At 45.1% G+C, this 22,468-nt stretch overlaps 1 protein-coding gene across 2 annotated transcripts in view; it reads right to left on the reverse strand.

Annotated features, from left to right (window-relative positions):
- Positions 1-22,468, reverse strand: part of dnah9 (dynein, axonemal, heavy chain 9) — a 100,717-nt gene that overhangs the window by 45,968 nt on the left and 32,281 nt on the right. For both annotated transcript variants that reach the window (XM_052571461.1, XM_052571462.1), the window contains exons 29-40: positions 18,224-18,381; positions 17,581-17,719; positions 8,711-8,998; positions 6,126-6,336; positions 5,922-6,049; positions 5,667-5,775; positions 4,884-5,031; positions 3,975-4,149; positions 3,662-3,835; positions 2,559-2,766; positions 1,585-1,750; positions 876-978 (exon numbers count right to left, since the gene is read on the reverse strand). In XM_052571461.1, coding sequence (XP_052427421.1) covers positions 876-978; positions 1,585-1,750; positions 2,559-2,766; positions 3,662-3,835; positions 3,975-4,149; positions 4,884-5,031; positions 5,667-5,775; positions 5,922-6,049; positions 6,126-6,336; positions 8,711-8,998; positions 17,581-17,719; positions 18,224-18,381 — 2,007 coding nt within the window. The remainder of the gene's footprint in view (positions 1-875; positions 979-1,584; positions 1,751-2,558; positions 2,767-3,661; positions 3,836-3,974; positions 4,150-4,883; positions 5,032-5,666; positions 5,776-5,921; positions 6,050-6,125; positions 6,337-8,710; positions 8,999-17,580; positions 17,720-18,223; positions 18,382-22,468) is intronic.

Here is a 22,468-nt window from a genome sequence, read left to right on the forward strand (position 1 = left end):
TGTGATCAAAGCTGAATTTTCAAGTCTTCAGTGTCACATGATCTTCAGGAATCATTCTAATATGCTGATTTGCTGCTTAAGAAACATTTCTGATTATTATCGTGAAAAGATTTCAGCTGCTGAATATTTCTGTGGAAACTGTGATACTTTTTATTAATGTTTTTCAGTATTCTTTGATGAACTGAAAGTTCAAAGGAACAACATTTATTTGTAATATAATTTTTCTTTGTCATAAATAATGTTTTAATCAATATAATGTATCAATGTTGAATAAACATATAAAAAAATAGATCAGTAGTGTAAAATGCATCTAAATCTAACAGTAGAGTTTTTAAATTATCTTCTAAACAGTAGTGTGTGTGTGTGTGTGTGTGTGTGTGTGTGTGTGTGTGTGTGTGTGTGTGTGTGTGTGTGTGTGTGTGTCTGTACTTGTGAGGACCAAATGTCCTCACTTAGGCTGATGATACACGATACCATAACAATATTGTGCATTTTCATTCCTGCGATATATGCATTAGCATGCATAACATGTCTAGTTGCCGTCAGTGGGTAACTAGCTGAGACACAGAGCTCACGACTGATCTAAAGTATCCAGACAGAAATCTGTTACCCATTCTCAGTGGGAAAATGCCCAAGCAACAATGTTCAAAAAGTTGTCCCGTGTATCATAAGCCTTACAGTATATTGTAAAATACTCTGACAAACCAGTAATGTGGATGATTTACTTACTAAAGGTATATAAATCAGCCAAAACATAGTTGATGTAAATCTAGTGTTTTACATATGTCTCTGTGATGGGTTAGGTGATCATTAACCTGTTATAGCGAATCAGACACATGTAGTGACGGCGAGCTCTGTCTCTCTGATATCAGTACCTGCAGGCGAGGGTTGATGGTGAAGCTGCCGGCCGTCGGGTTCATGCAGGACACGTACTGCACATTGTGAATCTCCTTCAGCTGCAGCTTGCTCCTGTCGTACCTGAGAGGACACGGTGTTCATCAGTCACACACAAACACGATCTGTATGCGCGGCGCGTCTGTGCTAAAGCCACTGTGGCCCACAGATACACTGACTTCAGCTGCTCTCAGCTCATCTCAGATCTAACAGACACACCAGAGACGCCTGCATCAGGACCATCTCAACCGATACACAGTCAGGTCCACATACATTTGAACTCCGGCACTGGCTCTGTATGCCACCAGAATAGAATAAAAAATGAAATTATAGTGCAGAATTTATGCTTTAATTCAAGGGGTTGAACAAAAAAATAACATAAAATGCTTAGGGACTCTAATTTAATTGAACAAATAAATTAAACTTATTATTATTATTATTATTATTATTATTTTGTTTAGAATCCATTATATAACTGTAACTTGAATATGTTTTGGTCAGCAGCTTAAATGATAAATATTGTACCTGTGTCCAAATATATATGGACCTAAATGTATGCTGGATAACAACATACAATACTCATGTAACCAAAGCCATGAATGTAGCATTATTAAAGATCCACCTGAGCAAAGGCACACCATCAAAACAAGTGTGTCTGTGTCAGATCGGGTGATAAATGAGGCTCTGTACCAGTGGCTGTAGTCCATGTGCTGGCGGATCATCGTGTGCGGCTGCACCGTCCCGTACGCGTCCACCTCCGGCATGTTCATGTCATCGATGAAGTAGATGAGGCGCTTGCTACCCGGCGGCCCGTAGTTCCTTCCTGCCTTCTTCTCCAAGGGTTTCTCTAAAACAGCTGCAGGGAAGACGCTCGTTTCTCAAATGCTTTGTGAGCACAGATTTAACAAACACAATTACATGAAGTTAATGAGTTCATAGACGAAGTCTCATCAACGTGAAGAAACTTAACAAGAAAACGGCAGTGCATGAAACATAGGATGGCACCAAATTTGACTATTAGATAGTTTTAGCAAGCAATATCTAACAATATTATCATTTAATGTCTGTATCAGCACATTAAAACTGGTTTTGGCAGGTCATATTTTTAACAGTCTGTGGAAATGATATTCAGCTCTGTGTGCAAAAGCTACTTTAACTTTGTTTGTTTTATTACATGCGTTTTAATGGATATTATATATATTTTTTCTCTAGCAATCACCATATAAACATCAAAACTAAGTTTAATAAAGATTGCAAGATTCATATAAAATAAGAAAAACAAAATGGCTATAAAATAATTACTATATAATGTGAATTTCTCCTGAAAATAATGTTAATATATATATATAAAAAAAAAAATTACAATCCCAGGCACTGGCACCCTACTCTTTAGTTATACTAAAGCATATGATTATGATAGTAATGCGTATGAGTGATTGAATGGACACATGGCTAAACATGCTGCAGAGACATAAATATCAAACCAACAGATTGCAAAAACATCGAAGGACAACAGCACGAAACCAGCTGATGCTGGGAGGAGTGTTTGCTTCAGATCACAAGAATCTGTCACTGTCAAAAGGGCTTGAAGTTGCACTTCTGCATTCAGGGTCTAATGGAAGAAAGCAGAGACATCATGTTTCTGAAAACACACACACACACACCCTGTAACATGGCTGACGTGGTGTAGTAGTTGAAGGGTACGTTTTTGATGACATATTTCTCTGGGTCTAAGGAACCCAGTTTGTCTCCCACCAGAACAGACTTCCCGGTGCCGGCGTTGCCCACCAGCATGACCGGACGCCTCCTCTCCAACAGACGGTCCATGAAGTAGCGCACTCGGATGGTCTCTGTGGTGTGGACCAGGCAGGCCTGCAGTACACAAACACAATGACCTTCATAACTCAACAACATTCAGAGATGACCACTGGTGTGGGGCCATCATGAGCTGCTTGTGTATGCAGCATTGTGAGCCAGATTCAAGATCACTTGATGTTGCCAAATTCATGTGTATCAGTATGTGCATCAGTAGACAAATTGAGACAAATAGATAAATATGCATAAATAAGTAATTCAATATATTTACAGTTATGTATAAAATATGGAATGGAAGGATGGATAATTACATCTATTTAAAATCTAATTAGAAACTAAAACCAAAACCATTAAAAAAAGCTTGTTAACCTGTAGGGCTGCCCCCTAATAGTCCACTAACCATTAGTCGACCAGAAGTGGCTTGTTCTACCAAAATTTTATTAGTCACTTAGTCATAGAATTTATTTTATTTTTTTATAAATTCCACAGACGACATCAGGCAGTCCATATCTTTTAAATCTGTAAAGATTCTATGCTTATATGTGTCCACTTACAATTACCACAAAACATTGCACTTTTGTAAAATAATGAACACAAACAGGATGCGCTTTCTGCCGTCTCAGTCTCTGTGAACTTGAGCACGAAAGTCCGTATATATCTTTGCTTTACAGACACAGAAAAAAATATCTTTAGAGAGCGAAATGTCTACTTTCAAATGAACCAATTCAAATGTAAAACAAATATTCTCAGATTATGTAATCTGTCTGACACTTGCATACAGGCGCATCACTACTGTGGAGTCAGTGTTGCTGACTTCATTTCTTAAACCGAAAACACTAGTTTATCAATGAATTATTAAAATGTTAATGCAGTCTCCTTACTGTTTTTCCATGACACATTTATAAACATGCGTAAATTAAATTAAATGGTTTATTAACACATCAGTACCCACCTGAAGAGGGATGTCAGGATCCATCACAAATTTGGGAATCATTTTTGACCAGGGCTCAAATTTTTTGCTTTCAGGATCGATGTAGTAATCAAATACGGTTCCTTGAGCAGGAAACTTCACGGTTTTAAACTCTGTCACCCACCACTTACTGAACTCCACCCTGTAATCCACCAGCTGCAGCAAAACACACACACACACACACACATTACAAAAACAGACATTATTCATGATGAACTCATGTGGAAATGAGAATACACAGCAGTTTGTGTGTGACTTTAAAGCTCAGTCAGTAGTTTAGTCACATCACATTCACCTGATCCTGGAACATGGTTCCTCCGAAGGCCCAGACGGCTGCGAAGACAAAATAGAGCTCGTAGAGATCCTTATGGCTGTCTGGAGGGGTGTGTTCTGGGATCAGGAGACATTCCAGGAGGAAGCAGAGCATCTGGACCATGCTCTGCTCAGGAATCGGGATGATCTTCTTAAATCTGGAGCAGGACAGACACACAGCAGATTTACATTTCTAAATACACATTTGGCTCTAGCTGCATTTCCTGAAGCTGAAATGTATTCACCCTCACCAAGACAGAAAGAGTTCTTCAAAATCAAATTAAAACTGACTTCGGTGAATAAATACTGACTGAGTCGTACTGTAAAGAGAGGACAAACTCACGCATCAGCAGGTCAATCGATATCATCTGAATGAGGAGGAAAGTGTTTGGATAACACTGAGGGACATTTCTTAACTGTGTTTCTGCGGCTGTAACATGACTGTAGAGTAAACTGAGCTGGACTGGCTTGGACTGGTTTTTGTTTGTGCATTTCCTCTCTGGTCATGTTCATTTGGGTTTGGTTTACATACAAATTATATGAAGCGTTATTATAGTTAATTAAAACTAAAACCATAAAATCTAGTTACATTATTTTAGCTAGTTGGCAACATCATTGATATACAGTAGGTTAAATGTAGTTCAACTTGATGTACTAAAATAATAAAAGTGAATAAAAACTGTGACAGCATCTCAGTGCAGAGGCTGCATGAAGCACATAGGAAGTTCATGAATATTAATTAGTTCATGCTGACATTGCTTAATCTTAGAACTCTCCCTTATGGGACTTAGAATTAATATTAATGAGCCAAGTGTTTATGATCAGAATTCAGAAATAGCACGTGATTTTTAATGATGGATATGGTCACGACAAGAATCATTCATGACTCTACCTTGATCGGAGCGTGTCGAGGCATGATGGGAGGTACTTGTCAAACAGGATGGTCAGATTGGCTTTCTCCGACTGGACTTCCCTCCCGTCGATCCAGCTGGACACAGGGGGATTCCAGCCTAAATCCGCAGGGTTGATGTACAAAATACCTGTTTGGAGACACATCAGTACAATAATTCTCATTCAGGGTGTTATTTATTGGCTCAGTGTGATGCAGACTAGGAAATGTTGTACAAGATACTTAAGCTGTAGTTTTTAACTAAATTTCGGTGACTGTTTGACTGCAAAGTCAAGCTACTCTTTTAAAAGTAGTTTGCTTCAATTAACTGAATGTTACTACATTTTAGCTATAACTATGCTCAGATCTTACAGTAACAAAAAAATCCTGTAGTATATATATACATTTGAACATATTACACTGAATTTTAACCCTGTACACTGAATGCCACAAAAAAAACTTAAAAATTACCTAATTAACTAAAACGAATTCAAATAAATAAAAAGTATTAATCAATAATAATAAATAAAACATTAATGTTACACATATTAATATTCTTATATTATTTTGTATATTTCATCGACACAAAAAAAAAGCATGCAAGACGTGCAAGAGTCTGTGAATCATTTTATTAAATATCTGATTCCTAATGCTCCATACCATATGGTATATGAGAGTGGATATTTAGATGACTGTGTCTGATTAGTACCCATGCAACACTATATTACTTTAAACAGAGGTTATTTGTAAAAATTATTTATTAAAAATTATTAGGAAAGCACTAACCGGCTCTGGAGACGGTGGCTGGAGTGGCCGTGCGGAGGTGACTGATCTCAAACACCAGCCTCATGCTCGGGTTCAGAGGAATCCTCTCATTACTGGCCAGTGTCAGCACCTAGACACACCCACACAAACACACCCACACACACACGTGTCATCTCAGCAAAGGTCACATAAAGGTGAGGCTGGTTTCATAAAGATATCTGAATGCTGCGTGCGATAGCTGATATTGAGCTAGAGTTCTGGCTGTCTCGGCTTTACCTTGTTATCATCCATTACTGTGTTCAGCGACTCAATCCACATCGGATCGATATCACCATCCAGGACAATCCACTTGGGCCCGGTGTGACTGATGTTGGCCAGCTCACGCATGATATTAGAAAACAGGCCTGCGGGGGAAAAGCACACGTGTTGAGTCTGGCACTGGGCTGTGATGAAAGCGCTGGAAACGGCAGCGGCCCTCACCATCCTTCCACTCGCGCGTGGCCGGGTTTATAATGCCGAACAGCTCGTCGTTGGTGACTGCTTTGGGGTTGAGGTCGGCCCACATGGCCTTTCGCTTCATATTCTGATATGTCTTGTGGAGAGACTTGAGGACCTGGGATTTGCCGGTGCCTGCATTTCCCACCACGAACACAGAGTGACGGACGGCCAGCAGCTCCTCCAGCTGGACCACCTGAAACACAGACACACATCACATTCAGAACACGACCGCTTCTGTGTTTCTGCTATAAAGCACAAACAGAAGAGACAAACTAGCAGGGCTGGCTAAAAGCAGTTTCGGCAGATCTGGCCTGTCAAAGTATCTAGTGGTTTTCAGCACCGCTGTGACTTCACGCCAAACATTTGAAAACATAAACAACAAAAACTTTGAGAAGTCTCTTCCCTGTGCTGTTTAATGGCACCTCTGGCAAACCGGCAGACAGTGAAGCTGTGTGTGAGCTCAGTTTTGGGAACGGGCCGGGTGCATCTGCAGTCCTTGAGGAGCGGACAGTCTGTCACTGTGGTATTGTTTTAATTACTGTATGCACATTTCCTACAGTGAAGACTCCATACTACTAATGAAAGATTACAATTCAAACATTTGATGTGTTTAAAGGCAAAGTTTGTGGTGTCTGCACCACTAACATCACCAGACAGAACTGAATCTACAGCACAAATGAATAAGGTTTGCTCTTCAGATAAGGAGCTTTCTGAGCAGTGTGATTCGCTCATGAATCGGTTATACTGTATTTAGTGAATCATACTCATGGTGAGACTGAGAATCACTCATGTTTTTCCAACTGGTTGTTCCTGACATATAGTTTTTTCAGTAGAAGATAAAAGTTGATAAAAAGGTTAATTATATTATGCATGCTTGATAACGGTATTATATATTCATAAGACTTCAGATGATAAAAACATGACTTCTATTCTATTCTGGCAAAACTCTGACAGACATACTACAGAGTGTTTCATAATCACACATTACAAACGTAAGTACACAGACTGTAGTTTTACCGCGGTTGAAACACCACAATTAGATGACTGCTGGAGCATTAGGAGTAAGATAAACATTTTTACAGTGAGCCGCTCTGAGAGCCAATCGCAGCAGAAGAGCGAGATTTTCCTCTTGGATCTGATGGCATGTTCAATCAATGGCATTGATGCAGCTCCCCGTCGGGCTCTTCAGCGCTGCTATGGCATCTCTAAGGGTTTGCTGATTGCTGCTTTGATCTGATATCCTTTAGAGATGTGGGCTAAAGTCAGACTTAAGAACGCGCCTCTTCCTCTTCTCGCACCTGCCCTCCAGCCAATCAGAGTGCGGATGGTCAGACAGGCCACAGCACACTGACCTGTGTCTCTCCTCTCACTGTGAAGGGGTTAAACACGCGGTGGAGCGATGGCCTCTGCTGATGGAGTGCTGTTATGTTGTTTCTGTGGCTCTTTGACCTGTGTGAGATTGCACTTATTTCCCCTGGCTCTGCTGAACGTAGTGGCTGATATCCAGAGCTCATCCTAATGCTCAGAATTAGAGCTGCGCTCCGGCACCTGAGGCGCTATTACACTGTAATTCCTGCTATCTTTGATTTGTCCAATATATCCACTTCCAGACTGCTTTGACACTAATGTCTATTTGCTTGAAACACAACAGCAGGTTTATAGCTCTAAAAGGAAGACAATGTGCGACCTGAAGAAGACAAAATTCTAGCATGGCATTGGTCAGGACTGGACTGGTTTAGTCGTTGATTCTTTGAGTCCTGACGAACCTCGAGGCTGCCTGTCAATCACAAACTTATGTGATGCCAGTAGTTATCACTAGTCCGAAGATGTACATTTTGAAATTATTGTTTTGTTTGTACTCAAACGATACTCATTTCAAAAGGGACCAGAGTAAGTAATGTGCCAAAAAACGCACAAACTGACAGACTGTCTGGAACACAGTATAAGAGCGGACTGAAATGACAGCAATTTCCCATCAGTGCTCAAAGCATTCTGATCAGCTTCTCTGTTTCCCGCTTCTCGATGAGGATGGAAAGCATGGAGCTTTAAAGAATATACCATATAGTATTTAAAAAAGTAGGAAAAACTAAATGTGTGGTGAAAATAAGTATACATATAAAAAAAATATAGACGTGATGGTAAAAAATTTTAACATGAAGAGGAATGCTATGCAAACACACTAGATTTCATTTATAATAATCAATTCTAAAATTCGGCATTAGTAACTTTTCATGCCATCTACTGTGCTCACTTTTGAACAGATCATTGAATCTTTGAGTTGTTGACTCAAGAACAGCTGCGATCTGATCAGTCTGATTTGTGAAGGAATCATTCAGTGTGATCTGTTAACCGATTCAGCAGGTTCATTAGAAAGAATCAATTAGTTCATGAATCAGACATCAATCTTGCATCTCATCAGGAGTGGCGAACTCTTGAGTTTGAAATAGGGGCAACAACATAGTTTTACGAAATGAAGTGGATCAAAAGATATCATTTAATGTAGAGTGAAGTTAAAAGTTTTCCAAAATTAATATACAGATAGATCAGTGTATCAGTATGTAGATCACCTTCAGCACAAAGTTGTCCTCAGCCTGCAGCTTGAGATCCAGCACAGACTGCTTGACGAATTTCTCAAAGTCCATGTCCCGTTTGCGGGGCACGTCAAGCGCTGGGAACAGGTCCCCGATCAGGCCCATGAACACAGGCATGTCGTCAGTCACGATCTTAGGGATGTTAAAGTCTCTCAGCGCTCTCATCAGCACCTGATCCTCCGCTCTGCCCGGATCTCCTCTCTTCAGAGACCCGGCCACAACCAGCACCGACTTAATGGCCCGCAGGCCCCAGTCATAGTGATCCTAAAACAGGAAGACACAAGAGAACACAATGAGAGAGAGAGAATCAGTGAACAGGGTCTAATCACAGAACCAGTGGAATCACAAATCAGTGCAGCTACTGCAGCTGAAATGCTGTTACACACTGACTAATAACTAGATGAGAATAGTTTGATGACAAACTTTGGATGTTGGCTTGACAAAGCCTGGACTGAAAGTTTAAAATAACTTCAAAAAGTTTGAAGGATTTACTCAGAGAAGTTAGAGAAAGTCAATAAAATAAAATGTTTTAGCACATTGCTAGCATGTTTTTTCTATGCTTTAGCACTTCACTAGCTTCTTATAACATGTTTTAACAATTTGCTAACATGATTTAGGGCATTGTTGCCATGTTGTAGCATTGATAGCATGATTTATCACAGTGCTAACATTTTTTTCAACATGTTACTAGAATGACTTGACATAATGTCGGGTGCATGTTTTAGCACTCTGGAAACATCCTTTTACATGTTGCTAGCATGTTTCTACCATGTTTTACCACATGGCAAACATATTTTAGCACATTGCTAACATGAATTAACATATTGATAGCTTGTTTTAACATTATGCTTGCATTTTGTTAGCACAGCTGCATCTCACTTCATCCTCCAGGTGTCACATTTGAAGGTTGCATGCATCATTGGGGCAGTCTCATTTAAGAAAAGTAACCATTGAATTGCAAATTAAAAAAAAAAAAAATAATAATAATAAATGCATCATTTTACACCTCACTGTCACGGTTTTACGCTGCCTGAAGGAATACGGAGTCGAGGATAAACAGAATAAGGATTTTAATATATCCAACACAGGGGATATCCAACATGGAGCACAGAGGTAGACACACGTAAGTAGCAAGTGGTCACAAGTGAGCACAAGTGAGGCACAAGTGAGAAGACCCGACAAAACAGAACTGAAGGGACACGGCTTATGAACAACAGATAATTGGGGAAACACAGGTGGATGGAATCATTAAATTAACAGGGACATGGAACACATGAGGAAGATAATGGACACACCTGGGAACTAATCAAACACGGAAAGACAGAAACTGGGTCACGGGCAAAAACACATTAAATGAGTCCAGGTGTGTGACAGTACTCCCCCCTCCCGGTAGGTGCGTCCTCGCACCGTAGAAACAACAGGGGGAGGCGTAGGTGGGAACTTGGGAGGAGGTTCCGGTGGAGGACGGACTTCCAGGAGGGGGCCAGCAGACAGGGACCACAGAAGGAGGAGCCAGGGAGGAGACGACGGAGGAAGGAGCCAGGGAGGAGACAGGAGCAGGAGGAGCCAGATGGTCCACCAGAGACCAGCCAGGACGGAGATCCAAGGTGGGGTCGACGGCGGGAGGAGCCATGGTGAAGGAAGGGTCGACGACACCAGGGGGCCGACAGGCGGAGACTGCACCGGTGGGTGAGGAGCCCAAGATGGAGCAGCACAGCCGCAGAGCCAGGGTGACGTCGAGGATCCGGAGGGCCTAGGTGGAGCTGAAGGCTCAGGCGACCAAGGCAGAGGCGGGGTCCTGGCAGACCGCTGTGGAGCCGGAGTGACCGAGGATGGAGGTGGAACTGGAGGGAAGGAGGAGCCTGACAGAGCCGGAGGGATGGAGTGACGAGGTGGAACCAGAGGAGTGGAGTCCCGAGGCGGCGGATGGTCGACGACTGACCAAGGTGGAGCCGGAGGGACGAGGGAGCCCGGTGGAGCAGGTGGGATGACAGGCCACGGTGGAGACGAGGGAGCTAAGAGCCAAGGCGGAGCCGCTGGGTCGAAGGACCGAGGAGGAGTCCAGGGCTCGGAGGCTGGAGGCGGAGACAGGGCCTTAACACGCCAAGGCGGAGCTGGAGACTGGCAGTCCAGCGGCGAACCACCGCGCCCCGATGGCGCGGACTGAGGGTGAGCTGCGGGACTGACTGGCACCAGCAGGGATGACGAGGAACTGGCTTGTCTAGGAGGAGGAGAGAGGAGAAGGGTGGGAGGAAGGACAGGAGGATCAGGACTGGACGGAACCAGCGAAAGAGGAGTAGAGGGACCAGCAGGTTTGGGAGGAGGCGGGAGAGGGAGGCTGGGAGGGAATACAGGAGACACAGAAGATTCAGGGCTGGGCGGAACCAGCGGAGAAACAGAAAAATCATGGCTGGGCGGAACCAGCGGAGACACAGAAAATTCAGAGCTGGGCGGAACCAGCGGAGACACAGAAGATTCAGAGCTGGGCGGAACCAGCGGAGAAACAGAAGATTCAGAGCTGGGTGGAACCAGCGGAGATACAGAAGATTCAGAGCTGGGCGGAACCAGCGGAGCCACAGAAGATTCAGAGCTGGGTGGAACCAGCGGAGACACAGAAGATTCAGAGCTGGGCGGAACCAGCGGAGAAACAGAAGATTCAGAGCTGGGCGGAACCAGCGGAGACACAGAAGATTCAGAGCTGGGTGGAGCCAGCGGAGATACAGGAAACTCAGGGCTGGGCGGAACCAGCGAAGAAACAGAAAACTCAGGGCTGGGCGGAACCAGCGGAGAAACAGAAAACTCAGGGCTGGGCGGGACCAGCGGAGAAACAGAAAACTCAGGGCTGGGCGTAACCAGCGGAGAAACAGAAAACTCAGGGCTGGGCGGAACCAGCGGAGAAACAGAAAACTCAGGGCTGGGCGGAACCAGCGGAGAAACAGAAAACTCAGGGCTGGGCGGAACCAGCGGAAATGGAGCAGAGGAAATGACTGGAGGAGGTAGGAGTGGGAGACTGAGAGGGTATACAGGGGAATCAGGGCTGGACGGAACCAGCGGGGAAACAGGAATATTAGGGATTACCTCCGTAGACCAGTCCATCAGATCCAGAACTTGCTCCATATGACTTTCAGAGACTGCATATAGCTCACCCTCAGTCGCAGGAGTGTGGGCAGGGCTTTCCTCCACGCCCTCGATCTCCACGAGGACTCCCACGATGCACGGTGTTGCCGGCTCACACACCTGGTCAGTCGCGCTCTCGAGATCCGGCTCCCTGTCAGTGGATGGCTCGGGCTCTGCGGCTGCGGTGGGCTCTGGCTCCGTGCGGCGTGATGGTGGCTGGCTGGTCTCTGGGTCGGGAGTGGGGCTGGCGAGGTCCTCTATGGGGCAGATGGTGAGAGATGAGCCATTTCTCGCCAGAGTCCACTCCACGAATGCGGCGAAATCCTCTCGAGGACCATCTTCGGACGACAACGCTCTGCATTTGGAGTTCAGGCTGGTGTTGTAGAAGGTGCAGAGCGCGCCGTCCGGGTAGCTGGTGGCATTAGCTAATAGGAAAAACTGTCTGGTATGGTCCTCGAGAGAACGTCCTTCCTGCTTCAGCAGGAGGATGAGGAATTCGGGACGATAGAGGGGATCCATAGACACTAAGAAAAGAAAAGACTGTGAAAAAACAAAAGCAAAACGGAGGGAAGAACACGCAGTTTTCTATTTTCTCTTTTGAGGTCGGGTCTTCTGTCACGGTTTTACGCTGCCTGAAGGAATACGGAGTCGAGGATAAACAGAATAAGGATTTTAATATATCCAACACAGGGGATATCCAACATGGAGCACAGAGGTAGACACACGTAAGTAGCAAGTGGTCACAAGTGAGCACAAGTGAGGCACAAGTGAGAAGACCCGACAAAACAGAACTGAAGGGACACGGCTTATGAACAACAGATAATTGGGGAAACACAGGTGGATGGAATCATTAAATTAACAGGGACATGGAACACATGAGGAAGATAATGGACACACCTGGGAACTAATCAAACACGGAAAGACAGAAACTGGGTCACGGGCAAAAACACATTAAATGAGTCCAGGTGTGTGACACTCACAAGGAATAACAATTGATTTTATGGTGGTTACTTTTCTTAAATAAAACATCCTTAATGATGAAATGAGAAACAGCTCATATTTTGCACATGGCTAACATGGTTTGGCATTTACTAGTATGCGTTAAGACATCCGTTATCATTCTGCTAACAAACATTACATGCTGATAACATGTTTTTAACATGTATCTAGCATGTTTCCGACATGTTTCACATTTTTTTACATGTTGCTAGTATGTTTAAACTTGTCACGCTATCAGTCTCTGTTTCCTGGGTGTCCCCTAGTGAGCGCACTTCTCCTTAGGCACTTCACCATAGGCACTTTAATTCCGCTTGTCTGGTCATGTCGTCACAGTAATTGCACTCCAATTAAATCGCACAGGTGTTGACTATCCTTAGTCATTAGTCTCCCTATATAGAGCTGTCTTTCTCTGTCGTCTTTATGGAGTCCTTACCCTATGTGTGAGTTGTGCTTGTCTTGTGAGTCTTCTCGTTACCTTCTTGTTCATCCGCATTCTTATCCGTTTCATCCGGTTCCCTTTTGTTTGGTTTGTCTCTCTAGACAGTTTTATTTTGTATTTACCTGTTTGTGCAATAAACCTCACCTGCAATTGGATCCTACCTTCTCCTTGTGTTTTTCCCATAACCCAACCGTCACCGAAGGACTCCATCATGCCTAGATCCAGCGGTGTGAGATTTCGAATCTGTTCCCCAGCCACCATGGAGGAACGGAGGGGGAGATTCCGGAACTTAACCACCCTTCATCAAAAGGGAAGCGAGGTGGGTGGCCTGGCGCAAGTGTTTTGGACTTTGGCAGTCGGGTTAGGTTACAATGATGCAGCACTAAAAGATTTGTTTAATAATTGCCTGGATGATCCTTTACCTCAATGGGAGATGAAGGGGTTAGAGATCCTGGACTTTTGGGGGTTTACCAAATACCTGCACCATCGTGCTCAGTGGGATGCAACAACCACACCTGAGTTTCCAGACAAGACTGCCACCTGCCCAGCGCCACAGCACAAGATGGCCACCAGCCTAGCACCACAGCACAGGATGGTCACCAGCCCAGAGCCACAGCTTAAGATGGACGACTCAACGCCTGAGTCTCCAGACAAGGTGCCGCCGACTCGCCATCGTGGAGGACGGAGGAGGAGGAGACAGGCGTCGACCGTCCCTCAAGGCCTGGAGAAAGTCCCAGAGGCCGAGGCTGTTCCCGATGCGGTGCCCGATGCTGTTCCAGAGGCAGTTGCCGATGCTGTTCCCGATGCCGATGCTGTTCCCGATGCCGAGGCGGTGCCCGATGCCGAGGCGGTGCCCGATGCCGAGGCGGTGCCCGATGCCGAGGCGGTGCCCGATGCTGTTCCAGAGGCCGACGCGGTTGCTGTTCCCGATGCAGTTCCCGAGGCGGTGCCCGAGGCTGTTCCCGATGCCGAGGCGGTGCCCGAGGTGGTGCCCAATGCCGAGGCGGTGCCCGATGCAGTTCCCGAGGCGGTGCCCGATGCAGTTCCCGAGGCTGTTCCCGATGCCGAGGCGGTGCCCGAGGTGGTGCCCAATGCCGAGGCGGTGCCCGATGCAGTTCCCGAGGCGGTGCCCGATGCAGTTACCGAGGCGGTGCCCGATGCCGAGGCGGTGCCCGAGGCTGTTCCCGAGGCCGATGCCGATGCTGTTCCCGATGCCGAGGCGGTGCCCGATGCCGAGGCGGTGCCCGATGCCGAGGCGGTGCTCGATGCTGTTCCAGAGGCCGATGCCGATGCTGTGCCCGATGCCGAGGCGGTGCCCGATGCCGAGGCGGTGCCCGATGCCGAGGCGGTGCCCGATGCCGAGGCGGTGCCCGATGCTGTTCCAGAGGCCGATGCAGAGGCGGTGCCCGAGGCTGTTCCCGAGGCGGTGCCCGATGCCGAGGGGGTGCCCGATGCCGAGGCGGTGCCCGATGCTGTTCCAGAGGCCGATGCAGAGGCGGTGCCCGATGCTGTTCCAGAGGCCGAGGCGGTGCCCGAGGCTGTTCCCGAGGCGGTGCCCGATGCCGAGGCGGTGCCCGATGCCGAGGGGGTACCCGATGCCGAGGGGGTGCCCGATGCCGAGGGGGTGCCCAATGCCGAGGCGGTGCCCGATGCAGTTCCCGAGGCGGTGCCCGATGCAGTTCCCGAGGCGGTGCCCGATGCTGAGGCGGTGCCCGATGCCGAGGCGGTACCCGATGCCGAGGCGGTGCCCGAGGCCGATGCTGTTCCCGAGGCCGATGCTGTTGCCGATGCTGTTCCAGAGGCCGATGCGGTGCCCGATGCCGAGGCGGAGGCCGATGCTGTTCCCGAGGCCGATGCTGTTGCCGAGGCCGATGCTGTTGCCGATGCTGTTCCAGAGGCCGATGCGGTGCCCGATGCCGAGGCGGAGCCCGATGCTGTTCCAGAGGCCGAGGCGGAGGCCGATGCTGTTCCCGAGGCCGATGCTTTTCCCGAGGCCGATGCTGTTCCCGAGGCCGATGCAGTTCCCGAGGCGGTGCCCGATGCAGTTCCCGAGGCGGTGCCCGATGCAGTTCCCGAGGCGGTACCCGATGCCGAGGCGGTGCCCGAGGCCGAGGCGGTGCCCGAGGCCGATGCTGTTCCCAAGGCCGAGGCTGTTGCCGATGCTGTTCCAGAGACCGACGCGGTGCCCGATGCCGAGGCGGAGCCCGATGCTGTTCCAGAGGCCGATGCGGTGCCCGATGCCAAGGCGGAGCCCGATGCTGTTCCAGAGGCCGAGGCGGAGGCCGATGCTGTTCCCGAGGCCGATGCTGTTCCCGAGGCCGATGCGGTACCCGATGCCAAGGCGGAGCCCGATGCTGTTCCAGAGGCCGAGGCGGAGGCCGATGCTGTTCCCGAGGCCGATGCTGTTCCCGAGGCGGTGCCCGATGCCGTTCCCGAGGCCGATGCCGTTCCCGAGGCCGATGCCGTTCCCGAGGCCGATGCCGTTCCCGAGGCCGATGCCGTTCCCGAGGCCGATGCTTTTCCGGAGGCCGAGGCAGGGCCCGAAGCCGAGGCGGTGTCCGTTGCGGTTCCGGAGACCGAGGCGGGGTCCGCAACCGTTCCCGATGCGGTGCCGGAGGCCGTTCCCGATGCAGTGCCCGAGACCGCTTCGCCCTGGGGGACTCCGACGGTGACCATGAGGACGTGGTGGTCATCCGCTCCGCCCTGGGAGACTCCGACGGTGACCATGAGGACGTGGTGGTCATCCGCTCCGCCCTGGGGGACTCCGGCGGTGACCAAGAGGACGTGGTGGTCATCCGCTCCGCCCTGGGGGACTTCGGCCGCGACCACGTGGAGGTGGTGGCCTTCCGCTCTGCCCTGGAGGGGCTTCTGCTTTGACCACATGGGTGTGAGGGCCCTCTGTTCCGCCCGGGTGGGCATCACCTAATGTCCTCCATTTACCAATGTTTTTGTTTTCATTTGTTTTTTGTTTTTTCTATTTTCCTCCGTTGGACCTGGCCCTCCGTCCCTCCCCTCTTTCCTTCCGCCGGTCCACCACCCTCCTGGACTCCTTGTTTTGTGTTACACCTTCCTGTCTCTGCCTTTCCATCACGTCTGGTTGTTCCGTCTCTTTTCTTCCATTTGTCCTGTCTTTGTCTCTCCTTTTCACCTGGTTGTTTGTCTCTGTTTTCTGACCCTCCGTCCCTCCCCCTAGTCCACCTCCGCTTCACCTCCCTCCTACCTCTTTTTCTGTTGGGTTTTCCGGGGTTTAAGGTGGAGCATCTGGTAGCTGCTCCGTAGGGGAGGGGGTAATGTCACGCTATCAGTCTCTGTTTCCTGGGTGTCCCCTAGTGAGCGCACTTCTCCTTAGGCACTTCACCATAGGCACTTTAATTCCGCTTGTCTGGTCATGTCGTCACAGTAATTGCACTCCAATTAAATCGCACAGGTGTTGACTATCCTTAGTCATTAGTCTCCCTATATAGAGCTGTCTTTCTCTGTCGTCTTTATGGAGTCCTTACCCTATGTGTGAGTTGTGCTTGTCTTGTGAGTCTTCTCGTTACCTTCTTGTTCATCCGCATTCTTATCCGTTTCATCCGGTTCCCTTTTGTTTGGTTTGTCTCTCTAGACAGTTTTATTTTGTATTTACCTGTTTGTGCAATAAACCTCACCTGCAATTGGATCCTACCTTCTCCTTGTGTTTTTCCCATAACCCAACCGTCACAAAACTATGCTAGCATGTTTCTAACATGTTCAATACATGGCTAGCATGAATTAGCATGTTGCTGGTATTTTAGCATGTTTATCACTGTGATGGCGTGTTTCTAATATGTTTAGCATTTTCAGGATGATGCTAGCATGTTTTAAAACGATTATACCATGTTTCTAACATGTTTACAACATGGTTAGCAGGAGTTGGCATGTTTTTAATGTTTTAGCACATTTCTAACATGAATTAGCATGTTCCCAGTAATAATGATCCTGACAACAAGGAGAGAACAACGATAATAAACTTAGAATCAATGCAACTACTGCAGCTGAAACACAATGAATTATAAAGTCTTTGATTTCTCCCTTTCACAGTCTGTAGCAGATGTACATAAAAACTATTTATAGAGTAGCAGCAGTATAATAGTGGGATTGACAACATTTTTATTAGAAAGAAATTGGGAGTCTCATAACATCGCAATCAAATAAAATCCCAATGACAGATAAACAAACGGCTGAGAGATCTGCTCTGGCTTAACGAGTCGAATCCTATATGTGACACAGCTGTTAAATTAATTGGAGCAATAGTATGAGACGTCTAGACCTGTTTGGAGAGCAGCTCCTTGCACAACTGATAGAGAGTGATGAACTTTCTAGCCAGGAGTCGAGCCTCAAGGAAACCCTCGGCCACCAGCATGATCTCACAGATGAGCTCGAAATCTGGCACCACCATCGCACACGGCCTGCAGAAACACAACCAAACAATATCATGACAGAATCAAACACAGCATACAAGAAGATCAGGCCTGTCACACTTACATACAGTCTGTTATACAGTAACCTGTTATAGACATGTATTTACACACGCCTTAATATAATAATATAATAAAAGATAAAAAGGCATCACATCAGAAAAAAAACAACATTTATGCTAATTAACATAATCTGCATTAGTTGAAAGTGTTCATATGATGGAGAACAACAACTGACTGGAGATGCAGCTCATCTGTGTTTAAGAGCTCGGTGTTTATGGATATGTATTATGAGTATGCAGCCACAAATAACCTATAGGTGGTCAAATTAAAATGTGTTTGTGAAAGCTGACTCTACATAGGAAGATGTATTGTTTGAAATGCAAAAAATCATTTTAACTCTGTGTTATAAAGAAGCACAGGTGCATCCAATCTCCTTATAACCAGGATGCAGATGTCGATATTTCCCTAATGAAATGCAAATCCGTAGCGCACCTGAAGAGAGCCTTGAGGTTTTCTGGCAACTCAGTCCTGCCGGCGTATCCCGGGTTCATGGTGATAAAGATGCCCACCGACGGGACCAGGTTCACATCCTCGCCCATGAAGTTAAACCTCTTCTTTTTGTCTCGAATGGCATCTTGAATACTTTTGACCTGATGGATCACACATCAGCGATTTAAATGTAAATGGAACAGAATGTGTTAGTTGCACTTAATCACCAATGAGAAAGAGAGAATAAATCAACACAAGAGAGAACAAAGAGCACAACAGAGAGCTGGAGGTCAACATTTCATTCACTTTCTTTCACAAATCTTTAAGAGAGAGATCTTTAAGAATTAGTTGGATTGCATTGCATGTCATTGCATGCAGGAACAAAATAGTAGGCTAAATCGTGTGCACGGTTTACTATTTCATTCTATCGATTTATAAATTGTGTGCACGATATACTAATTTGTTCCCTTAATTTGTTAAATAGTGCACACATTAGTAAATTTGTGAGCACCATTAAGCAAATAGAGGGAATGAAATAGTAATTGTGTGCACGTTTTAGTACACAGAGGGAACAAATTAGTAAACCGTGCGCACAATGTATTTATTTTTTCTTGCATGTCATGTGCGGAGCTCTGTAAATTTGAGTATTTTGCAGATTTTCTTTTTTTCTTTTACAAATCAAATTCACTTTTCAAGAAAAACAGAGCTGTTTGGATAATGGCGTAAAGTCTTGTTTTAAGAATTTTATAAATCCTTTTAGAGAAAATCAATGTGAAAAAATCCTTCCAGAAGCAAGGCCACTGAGAAGTGAGTGATTGCGGTTACGCTCTATGACTCATTTACAGCCTACAGTACAAGAGGCATGTCTTACTAGGACGTAAATCTGTTCAAACAGTCAAATCCATTCACTCCCGCCACGCACCTTGATGAAATAATCAAATAGAATTTTATATTACAAATTCATATTAGCTAATGGTCAGTGTGGAGAGAGGGATGGGAAGCACGAATGCTAGATCAGGATACAGACGGGCTGTGCTTTAATGGAATATTTTTTGAAGCAGCAATCAAAAAAAGATCTAATTGTATTACAGCGAATGGTTAGCCTGTCAACAGGGTGTGAGGACGGGTTTAGTGTCTGAAACAGCAATGATTCAGCCGCTCGCAGCACTGAAGACAGTCTGATAGAGTTCAGGCTGCTAGCAGATAAACACTGACATATAACATTAAGAATGAGTCAGATATTGAAGAGAGCTGATGGAATAAGATATGAGGTTTTACCCTGCTATGGCCTTAAGTGAACTCCAAACCCCACACTATATACACTGCCTTCATGAATTTTACATGCTGTTCTATGGCAGAGCAGCTACGCCACGCACAGGCGTGCATTAAGAGCTGAAACAGCACAAGAACCTACGAGGGTGACCGGGACACAAGAGTAGAAATTACCGGAACATATGAATGGGTTTGGGTATTCAAAACTAAACATTTAGTTATCTTTAATATCTTTATTTATCTGACTGACTTTGTTCTGTGGAACTCAAAAGCAGATGTTTATCAGAATTTCCAAGCTGCTCTTTTCCAAACAATGAATGGTGTGAACTATAGGGTCTTTCACACATAAAGTCTTAACTGAAATAATGGTATATTAATGTTAAGAGATCATGTGTGAACAGGACCTTTTCAAAAATACCAGTAAAACTGTTTTGCAAATTTACTGGTACGAGACATTGTAACGTTACCAGGAAATTACCGGTGATGTGCTCTGTGTGAACGCAGAACGAGATTACTGGTATGAACCCGTACAAGTTCAGAACTCACTGACGCAAGACGTCTACTCTTGGCCAATCATAACATTCTGATGCAGATGTTGCATTTACGGAAATCAAACACGTCTAAAGTCATCTAATATGATATCTCTGGGCCAAAGCAGCTGCATAAATGTACACGAATGACAAAAAAAATGAAAACATTAACAAAAACTGATGTACGAATGGTGCTTAACCAGTAAAAAGACTAAACGACATTGCCTGTGTGAACAGTGCATTTTTGCATTTACTGGTAAAATTGTTCTGGTAACTTTTTTTACAATTTACTGGTACTGGTGTGTACTGATTTTACTGATATGTAAAATTATCATATGACTTCAAAAGTTACTTTTAAACCTTAATTGAATAAAAATATTCAATTCTATTATCAATTTTACTATCACTATCAGCACTATGGGATGAGAACTAAAGTAGAATCGATCTGAATAATGACACTATTGCCTTCTGTGGAGCGGCTTTACTGCAGATTTTGAATTTGTCTTATATTGGATGCATTTTAAATCTGTTATTTTCCTGTTCATAAGTGTGAAATAAGCTGTATTGTATAAAGTGCTACTGTGACTTAAAGTTGTATGAACCTTTTTTTTTTAGGATGTTTTTGGTCCTGGTCCCCATTCCATTCCATTGTGTGGACCAGAGCAGCTCCGACATTTTTCTAAGCATCATGTGCATCAATACATGTTTGGAGCATCATGAGAATGAGTAAATGAGGACAGAATGATCATTTGTGTTTCCTGCTCCATGAATTGCCTGGCTTGACAACAGCCTCGTTGTTCATAATTAATGAAAAGATGAAAACAAAGTGGCTGATATTTGGGGACACTCCTCTGTAAATCTGTTTCCCTCCCATGGTGAGCGGTGGTGAGGTGCACGCTGAAGCAGGTTCATTTGTCTCAATATTGATAAGTGTGGAGGCCCTTCTGTTTGTTTTAGCTTAACCAAATGGAAAATTGATTCTATCTGTCTTTGTGAGAATAAAATTTTAATGGACTAAATTCCAGCGAAATATCCTCCTACTTAAAAACGGCAGTCGCTTCCCGTCAGACGGCCTGACAAACGCCTCGCTATCATTACCCTGATGTTCTGATTCACTGTAAATTGTTCTTTGTGACAGCTGCTCTCTGAAAACACTACAAAAGAAAAAGGGAATTCATTTTGTACCATACCTTTCGTTTGATAAAAACGTTTCACGTCTTTCTCGCTTTCAAAGGAAAAAGTGCACCTTTTCAGGAATTGGCCATTAAAACCTGTCGCAGGGTATCACAACAAAATGCATCTCAAGATGACTCTTTATAATCATGCCCATCATCTTCAACATAATAGCCATTGTGAGCAAATTACATCTGCCAGCGTTATGAAGATGATTCATTCGACTACAGTGCGTGTCTGCAGCGCTGCAGCATCCTTGCGTAAACTCTGAATTGCAAGGCATAAAATCTCAATGGCAAACAGCAGATGCCAGGGCATTATGAGATGATGTGACATATAAGCAGCTGATATAACTGTTGAGTGAATCATAGTAGTGCTTTTCTGATGCATTATATCTTTATTTTTAGGCCAAAACATTCCCTGGTTGCATTTCAAATAGGGCTGTCCATTTTTACGGTTTAATATGGTGCGAATAATTATGGAAATAATAATGCATTCAAAAGATTAAGGTACTTAATTCAGCCATCTCCTTCAGACCTGTCCATCATCTTACATTGATGCAGTGGCTGATGAACCTGATGCAGGAAGACTGACTTCAAGATGAAGCCTATTAGAATGCAATCTAAAATTAAATATATGGGCGGAAAAAAAGACCCTTATATTTACCGTATTTTCCGGACTATAAGTTGCACTTTTTTTCATAGTTTGGCTGGTCCTGCGACTTATAGTCAGGTGCGACTTATTTATTAAAATTAATTTGACATGAACCAAGAGAAATGAACTAACAGAAGACATTACCGTCTCCAGACACCAGAGGGCGCTCTATGCTGCTCAGTTCTCCTGTAGTCTACACTGAACACATAGAGCGCCCTCTGGCGGCTGGAAACGGTAATGTTTTCTCTTGGTTCTTGGTTCTAAATGCGACTTATAGTCCAGTGCGACTTATTTATGTATTTTTCCTCATCATGACGTATTTTTGGACTGATGCGACTTATACTCAGGTGCGACTTATAGTCCGAAAAATACGGTAGTTCAGTAATATCCCTCCAGCAAGAGTGCAGTTTCTCCCCAATATCTGCACAACTGCAAATGTGAAGTTGATTTATACAACAGTTCAATAACCTAGATCAATAAGTTGTGTGATATTGTGTATTTACTTCAACCACTCAAGTAATGTCAGCTACAGAAATGCATCTTCATATTTACAAGTAAATCTCAATTTTATGCATAGGTTACTTTCTAGGTTACTACAGAACATCTAGTTTTGACGTCC

This window comes from Carassius gibelio, chromosome B12, assembly GCF_023724105.1.
Source record: "Carassius gibelio isolate Cgi1373 ecotype wild population from Czech Republic chromosome B12, carGib1.2-hapl.c, whole genome shotgun sequence".
NCBI lineage: Eukaryota > Metazoa > Chordata > Actinopteri > Cypriniformes > Cyprinidae > Carassius > Carassius gibelio.